Consider the following 22,643-nt stretch of genomic DNA (forward strand, 5'->3'; position numbering starts at 1 on the left):
TTACCAGAGAATGTGCCACTTTATAGAACTTTTATTTTGTTTATATTTTTAAATTCAATAACTATACGTCACTCATGAAATTCATATATATTTGGGCTCATATTAGACATGAACATTGTCCATTACAGCCTCCATTACATGTGGTTTTTCCAGTGAGAATTAGGAACAGACTCTGGACAGGCCTGGAACACTAAGGGCTGCTTTGACCTGACATAGCCTACTTATGAGGTCACTCGCATTTTTCACATTCTCATGGACTCAACCACAGACCATTGCATGGGCAGAATTTCATTGTTAAAAACGTCTATGTTTGACTATGAAACATAACAGTGAAAAGAGAATATGAAAAAGACAGTGGAGAGTGAATAAGCGAAAGCAGCTCGTAGATGGATGATTGTGTGAAAAAAGGAAAGCATGAATTAAAGATTAAAGTTAATTCAGGAGAGGATTCAAAGCAGAAGCCTGCCATTATAATTATATTGTTATTATTCTATATCTTTATTATATATATATATATTATACAGTGGAATGTTAAGTAAACATAACAACAGGTAAATAGGAACACCAAGTCATTAAAAACAAAGACAATATAAGACAGGCATTATGGGCTGGTGTCCTGTATATGGATAAAGCTTAGTTGTATAGACTGATTAATCCATGTTCCTAAATGTGCACTAAGGCCATTTTGATCAAATACACTTTTTTGACCAATAAAACAAAATCCCTGCGCACTCTGTGTTTTTGGATCCCAGGTGCTGGTGATACACAGGAGTATCAGATTGTCACCACACATTGGTATATTATGTAATGGTATTAAGAATTGTTTATTCAGATAGAACCATGCATTTCTGGTATATTATGTAATGGTAATATTATGAATTGTTTAATTAGAGAGAACCACACATTTCGCTGCAAGCTTCTTCAGGTTGGCTCTCTGACTTCGCATGACGGCCACAGGTGAAATAAGCAATTATATTGTTACATGACCTCAATCTTGTTCAATTTTTTTTGCCGTTGTTCACTCTAAACAAACAATTCATAATGTTACACCAGTGTGCGATGATGATCTTTACTTTTCAATACTTTTTGTCCAATTCAGCAAAAGTAAAGGAAGGCAGGAGGAGGGCCACAGTAAGACGGAGGTGAAAGCAGAACGTTAGTGTTTAGTGGGTCTGACCTGCAGTATGTCCTTCTCTTCTTGGTGTCGTTTCTCGGACTCCTGCAGCTTAGCGTACAGGCGCCGCGTCACCTCCCTCAGCCTCACACACTCATCTTCCTCATTCTCTTCCTCCTGAGACACACACACACACACACACACGCACACACACACACACACACACACACACACACACACACACACACATACACACACACACACACACACACACACACACACACACACACACACACAGAGAGAAGAGAAAAGAATGGCAAATAAATGGATTTACTTTATAATATATTGCCATGGGAAGATTCTGCCTTTCTTTTGCAATATTAACATGTATTTCAATAGCCATGGCAATTATCTATTATAGCATAGACCTAAACTGTCCAGACTGGTTAACAACCTACACACAGTCAGTGTGAGAGATGTTGCTGAGACAAATGAGCCATCGTGTCTTGGCCTCTTGTTTACTTCTGTATCCTGGCAACCACAAGCTTGGAACGCCCATTTGTCTCCCTCTTGTGACGGTCGTCTGACCGTAAACTCAGCGTTAGAGAGTGAAAGGGGCTTTAGAGAGTGAGACAGGGCAACATAGCACTCTTCAGAGCCACAGAGGTGAGGCTTTTCACAGTGTGGGGCCACATAAGTCTGAGTGGACTTGGATTCAGAATGTAATAACTTCTTTAGTTGACATGCAAAGATGGGCATACTGTGTGGGATTCTGCCCCGATTTTAGTCCCCATTCAGTTGGACCCAACAAACTTTCGAAATCGAATTCCCATCCGATTTCACAACGCGTGATTATAACACAATTATATATTTTAAAAAAAATCAACATTCCAGCTTCGGGTTGGATTTTTGACATGAGTCGGAATGTTTTGTCGGCTGTCTTGCAGCGTAAGCAGATTTGGACCCTCAGTGTGTGAGCATGGCAATTGTGACCGACTGAAACTCTTCATAAGCTGGGCACAGAGTCTGCCCAGAGTTGAATATCTCATGCGTTTGTAATGGAGAGGAAGGTGTTACTGTAAAAGCTTCCGTCTCTCCCAGAGAGAGCAGAGCAGGGGTGAGGTCATGGGCACGCTCTTAATGGCTGCCGAGTCTACTGTTACACACACACACACACACACACACACAAACACAGATTAGCCACTGATGGAGCCCATTGACCTCACTGTTACTCAGCAGAAATGGGAAATAATATACTAAGAGCCTGTGTGAACCATGGCAATTACTCTGCCATTTCACAGTGCATTAAGTTTGTGTGTGTGTGTGTTTGTGTGTGTCTGCCAGTATTTGTGTGTAAATTGTTTAAAACACCAAGTAAACACACCTCCTTTTTCAGCAGGCAACCTGCCTGGACAAGATATAATCTGTGATGTCCACAAAATGCAGTTTCAGTACTTAGTGGCATGTAAAGTTGTATCTGGTTTAAAGCTCAGTTTTGTTTTCACAAATCATGTCTTGGCCAAAAACATTATGCTAGAAAGACATGAAATCTTATTGGGAATAATAAGATGCAGTATCTGCAGCCTGTACTTTCCAAACATCTAAAGTAATCTGCTAAATTAATACATGTAAACTTAAATGCAGTTTCAGGCGTTTGAGTAAGTGAACGATTAATTGACTTTGAGTGACTAGACTTACCCTGGTCAGAGGTGGATCGACAACATTGCCATTGATGATCACTGATTGGATGCTGGCCAAATTAACTTTGAAGCCATTGGTTGGAAACTGATGGAATAGGAAGATGAGATATAGAGTCATATAGAGATCTTATGATGAAGATGATGAATTAAACAACCAAACACACTGCACACGACAGAAGACATAACTTATTTAATCACCTCGTTGTTATTATTGTTGTTATGTCTGGCTGCCATTTGCTCCCGAAGGCTTTTCAAACAGTACCGGACCTATGGGGTGATTGGACAAAGTTACATATATGCATACATTAATACACATATAATATACATACATACACACACAGTATACCCAGACACACAATAAACACAAACACACACACACACACACTTGTCTGGGGTTGATTCTTTGCACAGGCACAGACACAGACAGTTTACACAGACAATTCACATAAACATTCCAATTCAGCCTGACCTCTTGTATCTGAGACACCTCGTCTGTCAGCATCTTGACACTTTGTCGTTGTTTCTTCTCTTTTTCTGATGGCTTCTCCAAGTAGACCTTCAATTCAAACAGAACAGAATTTAGCAATACATAATCTATTTAACACATAGCAGTTGTATACAACATCTATTCACACATAGCAGGAACACACACACACACACACACACACACACACACACACACACACACACACACACACACACCCACATACAAACACAACCACCAAAAATATACCCATCGGACACTCCCAATCACATATGCAATCATAAGCACACACACTCTTTAGATACACAATCATGATTCACCCTCTTTAGACACACACTGGGAACACAGAGGACTTTCTAGCTACCTTGATGACCTCAGTCTGTTCTAGTGGCGGTGGCAGTGGCGGTGGCTCAGGCTCCTGCTGCTGTCTCTCAGAGGAAGGCTGCTAGAGTGGAGGAAAGGAGAACAGAGTGGAGGAGCCCTTGAGAAAGGGCACTGAACACTAATTTGATCATCACTGGCAAAGATAATCTCATTTCAGACGACATCAGACCGAGATCCGGTTGGCCCGGAGACGCGTTCCATAGCGCTACCCCTCCCCTCATATCCAAAAGGAAGAATCCAATTTCACGCCATTTCAATCGCACAAAGTGACAAAGTAAGCTACAAAAACATATTTTGAAAAAAGGAATACATTAATTATGCTGGGAGTCTGATCCCGTACACTCTTAAAACGAATGTGTTGAAAAAAACACAACTTGCGTTTTCAATACATATCTGTGTCCAGATAGGGACAACACAGTTTGTGTTGTTTCCATTTTATATTTGTTACACAATATGTGTTGAAATAACACAACTTGCATTGTTTTTTAACACATGTCTGTATCCAGATAGGGACAATTTGTTTTAAGAGTGTACAAAGAACTATATGAATCTTATAGCAATTTGGGACAAAATATGATAGTAATATAGGAATTCTATACCAATCTTATAGTATTTTGGGAGATACTACAGAAGTACTTTCAGACAGGTATTACAGAACATCACAAGTATACACTACTATAGAACTACTATAGAAATCTTAAGTATTACTATAGTTCTTTTTCATACATACTTTTGAATGGTTCCAGTTGGTGTCCTGAAGAGTGAATGTCAGCCGCCCACACCTCTCCTGAAGGAAGACACAAATGAAGGAGGGATGAGAAGAAACTCACGAAAGTACGGTGACAGGAGGGAGGGGTTTTAAAACCACGGAGGAAGGTGCTCTATATCACACACACACACACACACACACACACACACACACAGACACACACACTCAAGGGTCTTGGAAGCAGGTGCTCTATATCTTACCTTATCTATATCTGGACATATCACACAGTATGATCACAAGATGTCTTTCCCTTAAAAATGGCAAGTCATCGCGGTCACTTTTCTGACACAATGACCAACTGACCACAGCCACCCCTGGCCTGGTGACATGAAACACCTACTTGTGCAAACACTTGGGGAATGACCTCACATATTCGCTAGCAGACTATACACTCATTCATAGCTTATTGCCACAGCAACTCACAGGAATAGCCCACAATTCAGATGCTGTGTGTCAACACACTCAACAAATCAAACACACTTCACACTTTTGCCGTAGTGTGTCCACCTCATGACATCAGCTAGTTTCCTCCATCAGAGATCTGCAATGCCACTACAACTTAATACTGAATGTACTTGTGCAATCCTATTCCGTTTTTAATGTAGTGCATCAGGTTTTAGTGCATTACGTTACAAGCATTGAGAATAGCCGGATGGCTGAAACGTCTCTTGCTCTATTAAAACCAGTTGCTCCTTTTTTGTAAGACTTTGTCTAGTCTTTTTGTCAGAGTGCGAACCACTTACAGCTTCATCAGTGCATTACGTTAGGACATGTCTGGTATAATGTATTTAAAGTATAAAGTATATAAAGTATTGCAATCCTATTCCATTTTTAATGTAGTGCATCAGGTTTTAGTGCATTACGTTAGGAAATATCAGGTATAAAGTATTTAAAGTAAAGCGACTAGTGGTGTACATTGGGTTATGTCATCCTTCATTATATCATGTTGGCTTATGTTATTCTTCCTTCTTGCATGCACGATGGCCATGCGTGTAAAATGCCACCGTGAATGGTGAATTTGCATTTTGGCTTATGCAACGGTGTTGATTTAAAAGCTTCATGTTGACGTGACTGATCATTTGTCAAACATATTTGGTGACAGGCCTCCAAATATTCCCTTTTAGACAGCGCCCCCACCCTTGTCAAGGGAAGAATAATAGTTAAACTTGCCACGGTTTGTTCTCAGGTAGGCTAAACAAAAGCCAAACTCAAATGGTTAAGGGTGAAAGGCATGTTTGAATGGGGAGGATGAAACACTTTCTTCTCAGGAAAAGCCTAATAGCCAAAAGTTATGTAACTCTGTTGACATTGCAGAACACGTCCTTACAGTATCAGATCAAACTGACAATGAATGCTTCACAGGCATGCATTATGCTGTGTGTGTTTAAGTGCTTGGCTTCATGCATTATGCTGTGTATGTTTAAGTATGTGATGCTTGGCTTTGCAGATTTTGCGCCTCCACCCACTCTTTTAGCACCTGGTCAATATCTTGTCTTGTCAAAGGACAAATATATACAATAAAGACAAAGTATTATGAAACTGTCTTGCACTACGTCTCAAAAGAGAGATATAAACTCTTTTGATCCCGTGAGGGAAATTTGGTTTCTGCATTTATCCCAATCTGTGAATTAGTGAAACACACAGTGAGGTGAAGCACACACTAATCCTGGCGCAGTGAGCTGCCTGCAACAACAGCGGCGCTCGGGGAGCAGTGAAGGGGTTAGGTGCCGTGCTCAAGGGCACTTCAGCCGTGCCTACTGTTCGGGGTTCGAACCGGCAACCCTCCGGTTACAAGTCCGAAGCGCTAACCAGTAGGCCACAGCCTGCCTTGCAGGTAACTTTCTGCTGATATGTTTATCCAATGGGTCCATTTGAAATTAAATCCATGCAACTGAATGTTCCTGAAACACAGAGAGGAAGATGTGTCCTAAATTAATGTAGGTGTATAATGCAACGAATGTAGCCTAATGACACATAAAAGAATCTCCCTCAGGCTAAGCTTAAGGAGCCCGTACTGCTTTTGTTGTTTGTGCATGTGTGTATATGTGCATGTGAGTGTGTGTGTGTGTGTGTGTGTGAGACATGTAACTCTTACCCATTATGTTCTTTTAAAAAAAAAAAAAAAAATACACATGAATTAAATAAAGCACAAATCAAAAGAAAGAACAGGACAGGATTCTCCCGTCAGTGTTATAGAGTGTGTTCAGGACAACGAATAAGAAGCACACTGAACAAGTACACTCTTGCTTCCAAACCTCTAAGTAGCAGGTCTGAACAGTAGCACATAAATGAGAAACTGCTGCTTTGTACTGTATTTGTCCCTGGCACAGTCTTGATGTCCTTTGAACGTCCTCATTTTAGGCAACATTTGCATAACAAATCTGAGTCCTTCTCAGCATTGCCCGGCTTTCACTGGATTCTTCAAATGCACATGCAATCAAATGTGTGTGAGTGCACCTGGACATAATGTACAATACGAGAGTGCACGCACACATACACACACACATACACACACACACACACACACACACACACACACACACACACACACACACACGCACACACACATTTGCCTGCCAGGTGCAGTACAGGTGTTCCCTCTTCAGAGCTTTAGCAGTGTCTCCCTTTTCCTGTTCTGGGCACCTTTTAGTTGACAGGTTGGCCATTTTAAACCCTAAATCACACACACACATCCATACAATCACCCGTGTTGCGTGTGAGCAGAGTTCTGGTGCTGTTTTGAGAAAAGGGACTAACTACATTCCTGCTGTTATATGTCACCACATAAAAGAGATGGCAAAGTCTCAATGCAAATCAGGCATTCCATTCCTAACCTCAGTACATGGCTGACGACAACGTTGTGCAAACACTCCCCCAGATCACACAACACACACTCCAACAACTGAATAATGAATAAATGCTATGATGAATGCAAATCAACTTCAGTTGCACAACTTCCAAGGAATGTTGCCACAGAAGTAAATATTCTAAGGAATACAATTGAATTTCAGTTACAGGACTGACAAGGAATGTTGCCGCAGAGAATATTTTGGTAAGAAAGAAATGGAAGCAAATGGCACATCATGCTCCATCACAGTTTTGAAACCTTCTCCATACCTACCAAACATCAAAATATGGAATACAAGATCAAGTGATTTTTTTGTAAATCTAACAAATTGGGGTAATTTGGGGGCAGCCGTGGCCTACTGGTTAGCGCTTCGGATTTGTAACCGGAGGGTTGCCGATTCGAACCCCGACCAGTAGGCACGGCTGTAGTGCCCTTGAGCGACCTAACCCCTCACTGCTCCCCGAGCGCCGCTGTTGTTGCAGGCAGCTCACTGCGCCGGGATTAGTGTGTGCTGAGTGTGTTTCACTAATTTACGGATTGGGATAAATGCAGAGACCAAATTTCCCTCATGGGCTCAAAAGAGTATTTATACTTACTTATACTTATGCAAGAGCAGTCTTTTGACTGCAGGACAGCAGAGACCCCTACCCTGGGCCCTGTCACATGATATTAGCTGAGACCGATGCTATCCTCTGCATTCTGAACCTGGATGATCATAGAGGACTGTGATATGGTGACCCTCTGCCTTATATAATAAGGCAAATGTATATAATAAGGCCCTATGTCTCTTTACCTGTAACCATAACGGACTGGTAGACGTCGAAACATGGCAAATATGAGTCTGTAGGACTATACATGGCGTCGTTCTCAAACACAGCCAGACAAGGTATATACGGGCATGGGGCATGGAGACCCAGGGAGAAGGACAAATCCCTGGCCATCTAAAGGAAACTGTACGGAAGGAACTGAGTCACACTTCTGCCTGGCACTGCATGAGTGGGCTGGGGGGTGGGGTGGGTCGGGTGCGGTGATGTGGGGTTGAGTGGGCACGGGAGGCAGAGCAAGACCAAACATACCTCCAGGAGAGCATTTTAGATGGGTGTCTACTCACTGTAGCTTCTGGCAGGGGATTATGTTATGTTACGGTTATGTTTCAGCGATTTGCTATTTCCTCTTGCTATCTTGTGTAATGCTTAATGGTCAGCTGGCTGGGTAGGGAATGTTGAGGTTTCCCCTCATATGTCAGCAGACACACCCATAGGGAAGAACCGTGCAGCACCTGGCAGAGGGAAGAGTGGGCTGTCTGGGCAGGTGGGCTGTCGTTGCCTGAGCAGGTTTACTGCAATCATGGTGGGGGTGAGACAGGTAGGCAACAGAACAGAATACATAAGAACACACACACACACACACACACACACCCACACCCACACACACACACACACCCACCCACACACAACACACACACACACACACCCACACACAACACACACACCCACACACTCTCTCTCTCACACATATACACACACACACACACACACACAACACACACACACACACACACACACACACACCCACACACAACACACACACACACACACCCACACACAACACACACACACACACACTCTCTCTCTCACACATATACACACACACACACACACACACACAACACACACACACACACACTCTCTCTCTCACACATATACACACACACACACAACACACACTCTCTCTCTCACACATATACACACACACACACACACACACACACACACACACACACACACACAACACACACACACACACACTCTCTCTCTCTCACACATATACACACACACACACACACACAACACACACACACACACACTCTCTCTCTCACACATATACACACACACACACCCACACACAACACACACACACACACACACTCTCTCTCACACACATATACACACACACACACACACACAACACACACCCACACCCACACACTCTCTCTCAGTATATATATGAGTATATATATATATATATGGGGGGGGGGCATATACAGTTGTTCCATATACAATAACTGGGTGACTAACCAAGAAGACTCACAGGCAGAGGGAAGAGTGCTCTGTCTGAGCAGGTTTTACAACCACAGATGCAGCTATACAGTAGCATGCTGGGGCAAAACGTAGCAGTGGGGAGTTAGAGGTGCGTCAGTAGCCCTGCAAGGCTGAGCTGACCCTTTCATCCTCTTCCAGCGAATCACAGTGGAGCTGTACGCCCACTGAGGCAAGGTGGGAATGGGGCAGAAACCCGGGAACGGCAATAAAAGCTTCAATGAAGAGCCTACAGCAGCACAGTAAGGAACGGCTGTGTGCAGGCTTGTCCAAATGATTACATAATCGCCTGATCACAACTAGTTGATCGGAGATGGAAATTAGCACCAGCCCACAGCCGAGCGCTGGTATGATATGAACGTGGCTGGTAGATTTCAGACACGAGATACACAATGATCTACTATTGAGTGGCTGGTGAATTTGACCATTTATTTGAAAGTGGCTGATTTCTAAAACTCTAGCCGTGCGTGCTCCCTGTAAGTAATGACTCAGGTGAAGTTCAGGATGTGAGTGTCCATGACTCACCTATATAGGGGCCTGGGAGAGGCATGCCTTACAAGGACAGGAGAGACCAGCCCGCGTGAAGGTGTAAAGATCAACCCGCATGGGCAAGAAGACGCGATTAAGAGACCATGGGAGTGTCTGGGAAGAATGTTGTTCTTTCGGTGTGGTATTTTTTGTTATGATAGGCTCGCATGTGTCACTGTTGTCCATGACAAAAACACCAGACACTGTTACCCTCAACAGCAGACATAGCAGACTCTTGAGCAAATATCTCTAATATAGGGGTATATAGTTACAAAGCCAACAATTGTGTATGCTTGTCATGTGTGCGCAATGTGATCTATATCAGGCATGTTTGTGTACATAAGTATGTGTGTATGTACCGGTTTGTATGTGTGTGTGTGAGTGTGTGTGTGTGCACTTGTGTGTGTATTTACTGTTCGTGTGCATGTGTGTTTGACTGTGAATGTTTGTTTGTACAGGAGGTAAGTGTGTGTGTGTGTGTGTGTCTGCGTATATTGTCAGTATTGTCTCGCCCTTCTGTGCCGTGACAGAGGTGGGGGAATGAGGTCAGTGTCTGAGATTCGGTCGAGACTTGAGGACCCGGCTGTGGAATGCAGACTAATGCTTTTCAGCAGAGATAAGAGCCAAATCCAATGCCTTTCACATCTGTTCTGGGCAGACATGACGCTGACACAGAGAATCCATTCAAGCATGTATTAATCAAACTCCCTTCAGACACCATTGTTCCTAACCTATGATGACGTTATGTTAAATGCCGTATCGCGTTTGAACATATCACAGACACACATGCATACATACATATACAAAGCACAGACGCACGCATGCATGCAAAGCACACACACACACATACACACACACACACACACACACACACACACACACACACACTCTACACACACAGTACTTTGAAGAACAACGCTATAGCCACGCCTTGCCTTGCCATTTGAAGACACAGTGTTCTTTTCCTCAAAACACACACACACATGCAAACACACCCCTTCAACACCCATTACCCCCTCCTTAGCCTGTCACTCACAAGCTCAACCCATATAATAAAGACTGATTATGTATATCTCAGGGAGATGGCGCATGACCCAGACTTCCTACCAAATAGAATGGATCAAATGGTTGGGCTAATAAAGGATTAATATCATTCTCACAAGTTTTGAACAAACACATGGTGGATACATATGAAAATATAGCTTCAAGATACGACTTAGATAAAAAACACTTCTTCAAGTATCTACAGGTCAGAAGTTATGTTAAAGAAAACTTAGCGGAGCAAACAGAAAATGATTTAGTACAATATTTAATTAAGAATAGGAATACAGGTAAGGGAAATCTTTCAAGAATATACAAAATACTCCAAAAACTCACCTTGGTAAAGGTTGAAGTTAAAGAAAAATGGAAAAAAGAGTTGAAAATTGATATCACAATGGAAAAACTGGACAGAGTCACTAAAAGGAAATACTGCAATAACACAATAAAAAAATTGGAATGAATTTGCGTGGAAATTACAACAGAGATTTTTTATTACACCTGACAAATGCGGGAAATCTCAGCCGTTAGGGACTAGTTGTTGGAGAAGCTGTGGAGAGCAAAACGGAAATTATAGCCATATTTTTTTCTTATGCCCAGTACTAAAAACATTCTGGAAGGAATTTGATAAAGCGATAAAACATATTTTTGAGTTGCGACAGACCTTAACATTAGAAAACCTTTTAGGTATAAGCCTGTCCAAGAAAATAGAACCTAAATATCAATTTTTTTTAATATAGTACGTATATCTGCAATAAAACAACTAACAAGGGGATGGAAACAAGAAAAAGCCCCAGATTTGTGTAGGTGGCATAGCACAATAGAAAACATCGTGGATATGGAAAGACTTACTTTTAGAGTTAGGAACCAACTTAGTAAATAGAATAAGTTATACCCAGAAAAAATACTATACATAAAATAATTATTTATTTCAATAATAGAAATGATATGCACACATCGGTCAACAACACAGATAATTCCACACAGGACCAAAGACATATGTAGGCTTAAACACCCCCCTATAAAGGGCCAAAAACGTGCCTATAAATATCTAAAAACAAGTACAATAGCACATAGAATAAAATAGTGTTATGTAGGCTCAAATACCACTCCCCTACTTTCCCTCCCCCCCTCTCTTCTGTGTGTCATGTTTTGTTTTGTATGGAGTAATTTTTTTTTTTTGTATAAGTTTTCTATCATGTTTTTTTTTTTTGTTTTTTTTTCTTCTATCATGTTTTTTTTTTTTTGTCATGTCTTTTCTTATTTCTTTTTTTATATGTATAAAATAACAAAAAACAAAAATTGCAATGTAACATGTGAAATAAGTGAAGTGGGTACCTTACATGGATGTAGATAAATAATTGCAATAAAGTATATATATAAAAAAAAAGAAGCTCAACCCAAAGTCATTAAGGGCCATCAGAGCCAGAAATGGATGTCATAACGCGTATTGTGGTAAGAGCAGGATGAGAGCGCTACGTTCTGACATGTTAATGTGCAGCTCCATTACAGGGAACGCTGGCAAGCGTTTCAGTACATTCCTTCACTGAACACAGTCATTAACAAGCCCACGCCATGATGCTTCTCTCCTCTCTTCACTCTGTCATCTGTATCATGATTCATTCTAATTAATTCATTGTGCAAAAGTGTTTTTGTGTGAGTAAATAACATACCTGAAGCATACTATATTTCGCCCTCTGGCGGCATTTAGTCTCGATTGTGTATTGCATATTATGCATATACTTTATACATACATAATGCACGTATGCTGTTTTATTTGAATATTATTGACAGTTAACAAGTAGGATACTCTCTGTTTGCGGAAATGTTCAGAACTCAATGTGGATTATGTAATCCATTAACTGACCTAAATCACACACAGTGGCTGATAAAACATTGCTCAAAAACAAAGAGCCAATGTGCCCTTATCAAGAGCACATTGATTTAATTGCTATTGTAAATAATATTTACAATATGATCTAATGATCTAAGATGATATTTACTAACTAAGTAACAGTGGCTAAGGAGCTGGGCTAGTAGGCAGTGGCTAAGGAGCTGTAACAGTGGCTAAGGAGCTATAGGCTAGTAGGCAGTGGCTAAGGAGCTGTAACAGTGGCTAAGGAGCTGGGCTAGTAGGCAGTGGCTAAGGAGCTGTAACAGTGGCTAAGGAGCTGTAACAGTGCCGCTAAGGCTAAGGAGCTGGGCTAGTAGGCAGTGGGAGCCTGAAAAGTTGTGGGTTGCACCGCACTTGGAGTTTGAGGAGAATGGCCCTTGTAATATAATTGTAAGTCGCTTGGATAAAATGCTAGATTAATACATGTAAATGTAAACTGTGGGTTTTCCCAAACTAGCCCAAACTGCCAATTAGACATAAATTTGAATGACCTATGTAATCTAAACCTTTAATAGGAAGTTCACCATTGTCTGAGATAAACCTTCTACCTAACCGGTTTAATTTATTAACAACTGCATTTCGTTGTCTACTGTATTTCGTTGTTGTACTTGCACAATGACAATAAAGTTGAATCTAATTTAATCTAATCTAACTGGTAATCCAATATATACTTGCATTATGCGTTGCATAATGATCTCCTCAGTCACTCACCTTTGATGATAAGAATCTTGATGCAGTTCATAATTCACATTCCTAATTAACAGTTCAACTGAAGAAGGCGCAGTATTTTGCCAGAAATACAAAAGGACGTGGCATCTGTGGCAGCATATGTTTGTTTAGAAAAACAAATGTTACATAACCCAGCGAGGAAGTTGGTGGACGGAGGAATGACTGATATCTCTGGAGGTCTGTTGCATGAACTGTTCTTCTCACATGGGTTTGATATTTAGGAACGATGCTCAAAAATATTTGTTATGTGTTATGCATTACTATATTGACTTGATGGATGCTATTACAATGCCAGATGTTTCACATATCTAATTGTAAGAGTAAACAAGTGATTGTGTGTGTGTGTGTGTGTGTGTGTGTGTGTGTGTGTGTGTGTGTGTGTGTGTGTGTGTGTGTGTGTGTGTGCCTGCAGGGAAGACGAGATTCAATGCAACAAATTCACATTTGTAGGTAAAAAAAAATCTGCCACATGCAACACAGCAACACATTAGGGACCTGACAAAAAAACTGAGACGGCAATTTCACTACTACGCTCACCACCACCATGTTATACGTCCTAATCTGAAGAAATATTATTACATTACATTCAGCAGACACTGTTGTCCAAAGTGACTAACATATGTCAAAGGGACTACTGTACATTGTCCCAAGAGCAACTTGGGGTTAAGTGCCTTGCTCAAGGGCACAATGGTGGAAGCCGGGAATTGAACCCACAACTCTCAGGCTACTGCACACTAGCCCAGCTCCTTAACCACTACACTACACTACACTACCCCCACCCCATTATCTTTCCATACTCAATAAGATTAATTTGTGCTTCACATTATGAAAGCATTTCATCTTTGGATTTGCAACCATGCCAAGACAGCGTGATCTGATGAGCTGATGTCCAATAAGTAATATCCTGTCTCATCCATGTCATCATGCACTCTGTCACAACAGCTCGATGGTGTTTCATGCCCCCAACATCGTCTTCCAGGCAGTGCTGCCACCGCTGACTTAAAGGCACCTAACCCTAAACCTAACCCATGCCTAACCCTAGTGCCTTCCAGGCAGCGCTGCCTTGAAGACAACACTGGAGTGCCTGATGCATGGCAGCCACTATGCACCAGAACGCACACACTAGTTTGAGTTGGAGAGTGAAGGAATACACACACACACACACACGCACACGCACACACACACGCACACACATTTATGCTCACTGCACACCAGCATGAAGTGGAGAGTGAGGGAACACACACACACACACACACACACGCACACATACATGCCCACTATACACCATCTTGGGATAGAGAGTGAGAGTGAAGGGTGAATCTACATTACGGACACATACTGCTCAGTTTCAGGAACTGACAGGGATATCGCATGAGGTCACTGTCAGAAGCTGTGACCTCAGGTCAGCGGCCCACTCATGCTTTGGAGCAAAGAAATGACATCACTTAGCTAAAACAACTCTCAGCCTGAATCATCCTTTCACCGCATCACTTCCCTATTTAGCCATTCTCTCATTTTATTGGACACCTCATCTAGCCATTAATGAGGGTATATAGTATCCAAGAACAAAACATAGGGGGAAACTCTTTTACCATATCAGATCCTTCACTGCCTATGACAATGGATAATATACATTGAGACATAGCGATACATATCTCAGGAGCACAGGATCACAAGATGTTCATTTTAAAGCAAATCACAGTAAGGAAAGAGATATATGGGATGATGGCATCTGGAATCCATGTGTCAATCAAATCCTAAGCGTATCCAGGCTCTGCACCATTTCATATAACCTTGACGACGAGAGACTGAAATACTAGGACTTTATGCTCCTTTGAGATGAATCTAGAGATTAATTAGAGAGAACTCATTTCTAATGAGTTTTAATAGCTTCTAAAGTGGGGCAGAGATCAAATTCAGCAACCCTGTGAGGGAGATAACCGCCAAGTCATTTGCTGGTACGTACTGTCACAAGAACTGTGAAACATTTCAGAAGGTCGGAAAAAGACCCTACAACACACAATGCCGAATTAAATGACCATCATGAAGTAACAAACACTAGTTGTTTGTTTTAGAGAAGATCGAACATTCCTCTCATATGTCCCCTGACACATTATGAAACACATAACCAATCATCTGGGAACACAGAAGCTTTAAGTAGTCTGAAACTAAAACAGTAGTCTCAAAACACTCTTAGGTGTAGCTTTAAGTATAGTCTGAAACTAAAACACTCTTACCTGTAGCTCAGGATTCACTTGACAGGCTTTTCAGTTGCACAGCAACAGGACTGAAACAAAGCTTCACAACCGTAGACACAGGCACAGGAATCCCCTAATCGCTTTCTCTCTACTGCTCTCTCTGTCTATCTGTTTCACTCCAACACACACGCACACACACACACACACACACACACACACACACAGGAATGTGTATTGAGGTTGAACTCACTGGTGTGTGTGTGTGTGTGTTTGTGAGTCAGAGAGGGAGGGGACGGGCGTGACACCCCAGCCTGAACACACCCTCCTCCCTCTGAGGCCCAGCGGTGCCCCCTGCAGGTGACTTGCAGATCCATCGCCTTACAGGGCTGTATTTGGAGTAAACGGAATGTTACTTGGGGTTTTAAGCCCCCAATGTCGTCTTCCAGGCAGCGCTGCATGGAAGGCACTAGGGTTAGGGTTAGGGTTAAAGTTAGGGTTAAGTACCTTGAAGTCGACAGTGGGGGCTTAAAACACCAAGAATTTCCCCTTGGGGATCAATAAAGTATCTATCTATCTATCTATCTATCTATCTATCTATATATCTAAACACTGTCGAGCAAACAGAATAGCATGACTCTGCTGATCGTGTGTTTGAGAGGGAACATGCAAACAATGACAGTTTACATTCACATAGTGAACTCTGAAGCTGTGTCAAAATGTCCACCCATCCTGACAACAAACGTTTTAAGCACTCAATACAACTTTGTTGCACCACTGTCAATGAAACTGAAAGTGGTCCAATACATAAATGAAACCAGTCACGCCATAAAGCATTATATTATTGAAATGACCATCATTGATATGCATCATTTCATTCAAATAGTATGACTGTAGTGCCAGCTATTCTTGAGAAGCCAGCACCCTGGTTCACCGCTAAGCTTTCTGTGGAAACAAGCTGACACAACTCTTGTGGCTAGGTTGGGGCCGTGGTGAGGATGTTTATTTATTTGTATTTTGTAATATTATTTGGCTGATACTTTAATCCAAAGTGATCTACAGATGCAAGGCCAGACTACAGACTGGAGCCACTCAGGATTAAGTGCCTTAATTGCTCATGGGCACAATACAGGCATCTGGGAATCAAAGTCACAACTTCTCAGGCTACTGCACGCACACCCTGCTTCTTATCCTCTCACCGCCCTGATGACACACACACACACACACACACACACACACACACACACACACACACACACACACACACACACACACACACACACACACACACACACACACACACACACGCACATACATACAAACCAGTACATACACACATACTTATGTACACAAAAATGCCTGATATAGATCACATTGCGCACACATGACAAGCATACACAATTGTTGGTATTGTAACTACCGGTATATACCCCTTTATTACAGATATTTCCTCAAGTGTCTGCTATGTTGTGTTGATAACAGTGTCTGGTACTAGGCCTACTAGGAGTAGTGTGCACACACACACACAGATTACTGGGTACACACACTATGGGTGCATACACACGCTGCTTCTTAGCCACTATCCTCTCACCGCCCTGATGACACACACACACACACACACACACACACACACACACACACACACTAGGAGTGCATGCATATGCTGCTTCTTAGCCACTATCCTCTCACTGCCCTGATGATGGTGGAAGATCAATAGGAGAGGCCAGGACAGAGGAGGAGAAATCATTAAGGGGTCAGGTTCACTCTCTCCACAAAGCCCCTCTGTGCCTGCAAGGGCCGGCCGGACGAGGAGCCCAAACATGAGACAGGGCCAGTCAGTCTTCTCTCTCTCTCTCTCTCTCTCTCTCTCTCTTTCTCTCTCACTCTCTCTCTCTCTCTCTCTCTCTCTCTCTCTCTCTCACTCTCACTCTCTCTCTCTCTCTCTCTGGGTGGCATTGTGTTCAGCTGCAGGAATTCTAGTGTTGTGTACAGCAGGAGAACCTTTCTTCAAAGGCTGAGTGGGCTTTCGCTGTACAAACAAAATGCACTCTTAGCAGAGTGGAAAGATTGTTGTGTCAAAAGTAAAACAAGCAGAATGCAAGTTACATGCAAATATATACTGAACCCACATGAGTACTTTTTGCTCTCCCTTTCTTTCATTCATTATGTCTTTCTTTCTTTCTTTCTTTCTTTCTTTCTTTCTTTCTTCCTAGCTTTCTAAATTCCTTCAGCTCTTGTTAGTGCTGGGGCTGGCAGTGAGTCTGTGTGGTATGTGTGTTGGGTTCACACGTGAATCCTCCTTTAGTGCTCCTGCATTATTAAATGACAGCATTCACAAAGTGTCAGATTCTAGGATTGGGTTTCACCGGAGTAGACAAAAGCATGTGGTCTAGATTTTGAAGGGTTAGTGTGCATGTGTGTGTGTGTGAGTGTGTGTGGGTGTTAGTGTGCATGTGTGTGTGTGTGTGTGAGTGTGTGTGTGTGTGCACTGTATTGATACAGGACCCAGCCTTGTGTGTATAGGGGTCTTCATGACTCAGGTTAGCATACATTGTTTTGGAGCAAAACACCTAACCACATCCCCTGAAAACAGCAACATCCCTTGCACGCAATTACACAAAAGACACACACACCCAGCAGACACACACACACACAAACACACACACACACACACACACATGTCAAAGTAGCTGTAAATTGTGATATGAAAACACCAGAGGATAAATTCCAGAGCTTGCAGACGCAGATGCTTATGGGCTGGAATGACATAAACACGTCTGTATAGAAATACACAGCACAGTTAAGATAGCACATTTCATAACAAGTCCGTATAGAAAAGAAGAAGGGTTTAGCTCTTTCTCCAGTTACACAGCATATTACAGTAAGATAGCACATTTCATAACAAGTCTGTATAGTAAAGAAGAATTGGGTTTAGCTCTCTGCAATTACACAGCATAGTTAACACATTTCATAACAATTACACCAGCTACAAACATATACAGTATATAAGTATAAATATACTCTTTTGATTCTGTGAGGGAAATTTGGTCTCTGCATTTATCCCAATCCGTGAATTAGTGAAACACACTCAGCACACAGTGAGGTGAAGCACACACTAATCCCGGCGCAATGAGCTGCCTGCAACAACAGCGCTGCTCGGGGAGCAGTGAGGGGTTAGGTGCCTTGCTCAAGGGCACTTCAGCCGTGCCTACTGGTCGGGGTTCGAACCAGCAACCCTCCGGTAACAAGTCCGAAGCGCTAACCAGTAGGCCACGGCATGTTGCATGGATAGGTGAAAGCGTGGGTATGTGCTTGTGTAGGGCTACATAATGTACACGACGCACGAGAGAACACACACACACACACACACACACGCAGGTACAGTCAACCATTCATACAAAGTGCCAATGAATCACACACCTCAGTCTAGTCTCACACTCCTGTGCTATTTCTCAGGCCAGTTAAAATGTTCCACTCAAATTAGTCAATAAACTATGACCTCTCTACGACCTCTCTACTTCATCTCATGTCTAATCCCCACAGAGCCAAAGAGACACTGATACCACACACACAGTGACCCACTAAGCTAACAAAGACCCGGTGAGATCATTCGGATCAAAAAGCAAACTTCAACATTCATCATCATCACTGTCTGCAGCACAATGGGACAATGTCCCATTATCGCATACATACACAGACTTGCGGAGGATGTTACATGGTGGTATTTTAGGATTACAATTAGGATTACCTTCTTCACCAAGTGTGTGGTGTGTAACATAAGTGCTGAGGGATCCCAACCCAACTGCTGGGAGAGACAACAACTCCCAAGGAAGAGATGCTATTGGGTTAAGAGGCTGTTTGTGTTCAAGACACAACTAATGCCCTTCCATACCCTTAATTATCATGTGTGCACACACAACTATTACTCCCCTCTCCCACACACACAAACACACACACACACAGGCAAGCACACTCACAGAGACTAACACTTTTGTTTAGATTCATCTCAGACAGGCAAATCTGCTATTTTTTTATTTTTAAAGCATAAAAATGAAATGATAAAAATAGCTATTAAACAAAAAGATGAACATCTCAAGAGTATTTGTCCTGGCATGCATTGTAAGTATTCCCCTAACTATATGTATCCAAATGTCTGGTCATGTAGCCTATCTTATACAGTTAAGCAATCTCACATACACACAAATGAAAGGACATATATTCATGATGTAACATAATCTGAGTAGGCTATGAAGTTTGCATCAAGATGTAACATGGTACAATATTTACAAGAGGTCATGAGCTATTATTTATGTTAAAGCGATGGTTCAGAGTAATTTCACCCTAGGGTCCTTTGCACCATGACCATGAGCCAAACACCCTCTCAGAACCTGTTTTTTTTACAAGTGTTTTTTAAATAAACTCCTGGTGTACTTACAAACTTTTCAATGCCTTGTTTTATAAGTAAAGCACATACTGTAGAAGTTTCGTGCCATTCAGGGCATTATTAGTGGGGTAATTGAGATAAAAGTTGGTTCCATTACGCCTGCAGAAACTCATTAGTTTCTGACGGCGCTACTCGACCAGGGCTCGACCAAGGGAAAACAGGTTCTGGGAGGGTGTTTGGCTCAGGGTCATGGTGCAACGGACCCTAGGGTGAAATTACTCCGAACCATCGATTTAAGTGCTAACTGGCCCACATAAAGTATTTCGTAAATTTAATTTATTCCATAAACATGTTGCGGCTATTCCCAGATAGTTAGAACAGCCATTACATGAATAGTCATGTGCTGGTGTTTCTAAGCTATTTCCCTTCAGGTGTGCAGAATGCTGCTGTCCTGACTTGTTAAAGACCATACCGGACGGACAGGACGGAGTCTCTACAGCTCTTGGTCAGCGTTCCCCTGCAGTGACTGTATATGAGTGTATGATGTACTGTAGCCTACTCTTATCTTGTCTGGATACCTTGATATCCTTCCATGGGTCATAATTAAGGTAAGTCTCGCTGAAAGCGTCTAGACTGAACTGTGATAATGCACATAAACTAGGCCTATATGGTAGCAGTAGCCTATAGGACATGCTAGATAGTTTATAATGCACATAAACTACCATGGTAGTATAGGACATACTAATTAGTCTAAAATGTGTTTATTTACCCCTTGTGTGGCGGTTAATGACGATACATAATGTAGTCAATAAACAACTTTCATCCATAATATATATATAGACAAATAGATGAATAGATACTTTCACCAAGTGAAATTTAGACTGAATGATTACTTGTATCAGGGGTTTCAGATGTCTCGAAGAATGTCACCCTTATAAAACACTTTTTGTATTCCATAAAAAAGTTCGACTGAGCGCAGCATTTGAATAGCAACTTCTGAATCTCTTTAACGCAAATGTTGCGGTCTCCAAAAATAGCTGAAGTAACAGAAGAGAACACACATGGTTTTCTCAAGACACTTCAATAACACCAATTGTCAATGAATAACAGACTTCACTGATCTCGACATATGTAGGCTACAATGTAGCTTAATGAACACGTACCACCACTTCGCCCCCCTTTGCTGTCCCGTCATCATGAGAAAAGTAGTCATTCATCGCAACTCCGTTGGTCAAGGTCTTCAAATTCTATAGTAGCCTAGTCCTTAATGTGTATTGTGTATTCCGTAAAAAGATTACATTTCTTCCACATGCATGTCAGAGAAACTGACGACGCCACAAAATCCAGCCAGGACTTGTCTTTTCCTAGGTCTAACTGGCGTTAGCGTTATGTCCATGCGCACACCTGTACGCTAGGGTCAATTATTCACGAGACACCCACAGATACCATAAGTCACTGGAGGACAGCCCAGTAATGAGAGCGATTACTGCACTCACTGGTGGTGAAGATCTTATATATTATGGACTATATGCTGTGGGCACTATGAAAAGTATTGCAAAGGAAGGTATTGTGCTGTACTGTATTTGAAGAAAAGTGCTTTCCCACTCGCGAAAACTCTCTCACTCTCTCTCTCTCTCTCTCTCTCTGTCTGGCTGTGTGTCTGTGTGTTATAGTTAGCTCATTATAGCTAAGACCTATTTGAGAGTAGTGATACTTTTATGCCCATCATGGGTTAGCAGCACGAAATGCATATATGATGTTGATGTTGAGAGTTGAGGGCAGAGAAACCAGACACTCCATACAAAACTGACCAGATCTAACCAATGACTTTGAGCAGGATCGGAGTCAGGAAAAATATTACAGTAATTAGGAATAATATTTAATATAATGACATATGATTTATAATATAATATGATATAATATATGATATGATATGATACGATACGATACGAGACATAATAATATAATATAATATAATATAATATAATATAATATAATATAATGTAATATCTCTTGTCACAAGTGTGCAGGTTTATTTAGTGGGCTGTTCATGTTCATACACATGCTATTCTTGAATAATGATTTTGCGGTTTGCCATCACAAATGGGTGCAGGAGCTTGGCAGCGCACAATGCCTGGCAGGTAAAACTGTTGACCTCAGTTTTGTTCTAGCTGTTTCTGAGGGGCCGCGGATCTCACATTTCGACATTTACTAGCATCAGTATGTCATGCCAAATGCCACTGGCTAAAGCATTTAGAGTTGCTGTAACAAGGTGACTGAATGTTCTCTTGAATTCTGATATTGTGCTGCAGGCAGTGATCCTGAATTCTTGGACAGAGGGTGAAATGTCACAAATAGGCAAAGGCACAATACCATGAACAAAATGTACTGCTGGGACACAAGACAACTCTAATCTTCACCATTCAGAGATTTATAACGTTTCCTGATTACCTAAGAAAGATATGATTCAATCCAAA

At 41.8% G+C, this 22,643-nt stretch overlaps 1 protein-coding gene across 3 annotated transcripts in view; it reads right to left on the bottom strand.

The window, feature by feature from the left end:
• tuft1b (tuftelin 1b) overlaps positions 1 to 21,544 on the bottom strand; it is a 25,696-nt gene extending 4,152 nt beyond the window's left edge. The window contains exons 1-7 of one of the 3 annotated variants that reach the window (XM_042077466.1): positions 21,330 to 21,544; positions 4,413 to 4,469; positions 3,663 to 3,740; positions 3,284 to 3,370; positions 3,013 to 3,081; positions 2,813 to 2,899; positions 1,178 to 1,291 (exon numbers count right to left, since the gene is read on the bottom strand). In XM_042077466.1, the coding sequence (XP_041933400.1) occupies positions 1,178 to 1,291; positions 2,813 to 2,899; positions 3,013 to 3,081; positions 3,284 to 3,370; positions 3,663 to 3,740; positions 4,413 to 4,469; positions 21,330 to 21,383 (546 nt within the window). In that variant the 5' untranslated portion in view covers positions 21,384 to 21,544. Of the gene's footprint in view, positions 1 to 1,177; positions 1,292 to 2,812; positions 2,900 to 3,012; positions 3,082 to 3,283; positions 3,371 to 3,662; positions 3,744 to 4,412; positions 4,470 to 21,329 lie in introns of all 3 variants that reach the window. The other 2 variants (XM_042077465.1, XM_042077467.1) reach the window with 2 other exon arrangements.
• Between the last annotated feature and the right edge of the window lie 1,099 nt (positions 21,545 to 22,643).

Source organism: Alosa sapidissima, chromosome 21, assembly GCF_018492685.1.
Source record: "Alosa sapidissima isolate fAloSap1 chromosome 21, fAloSap1.pri, whole genome shotgun sequence".
NCBI classification, from domain to species: Eukaryota; Metazoa; Chordata; class Actinopteri; order Clupeiformes; family Clupeidae; genus Alosa; species Alosa sapidissima.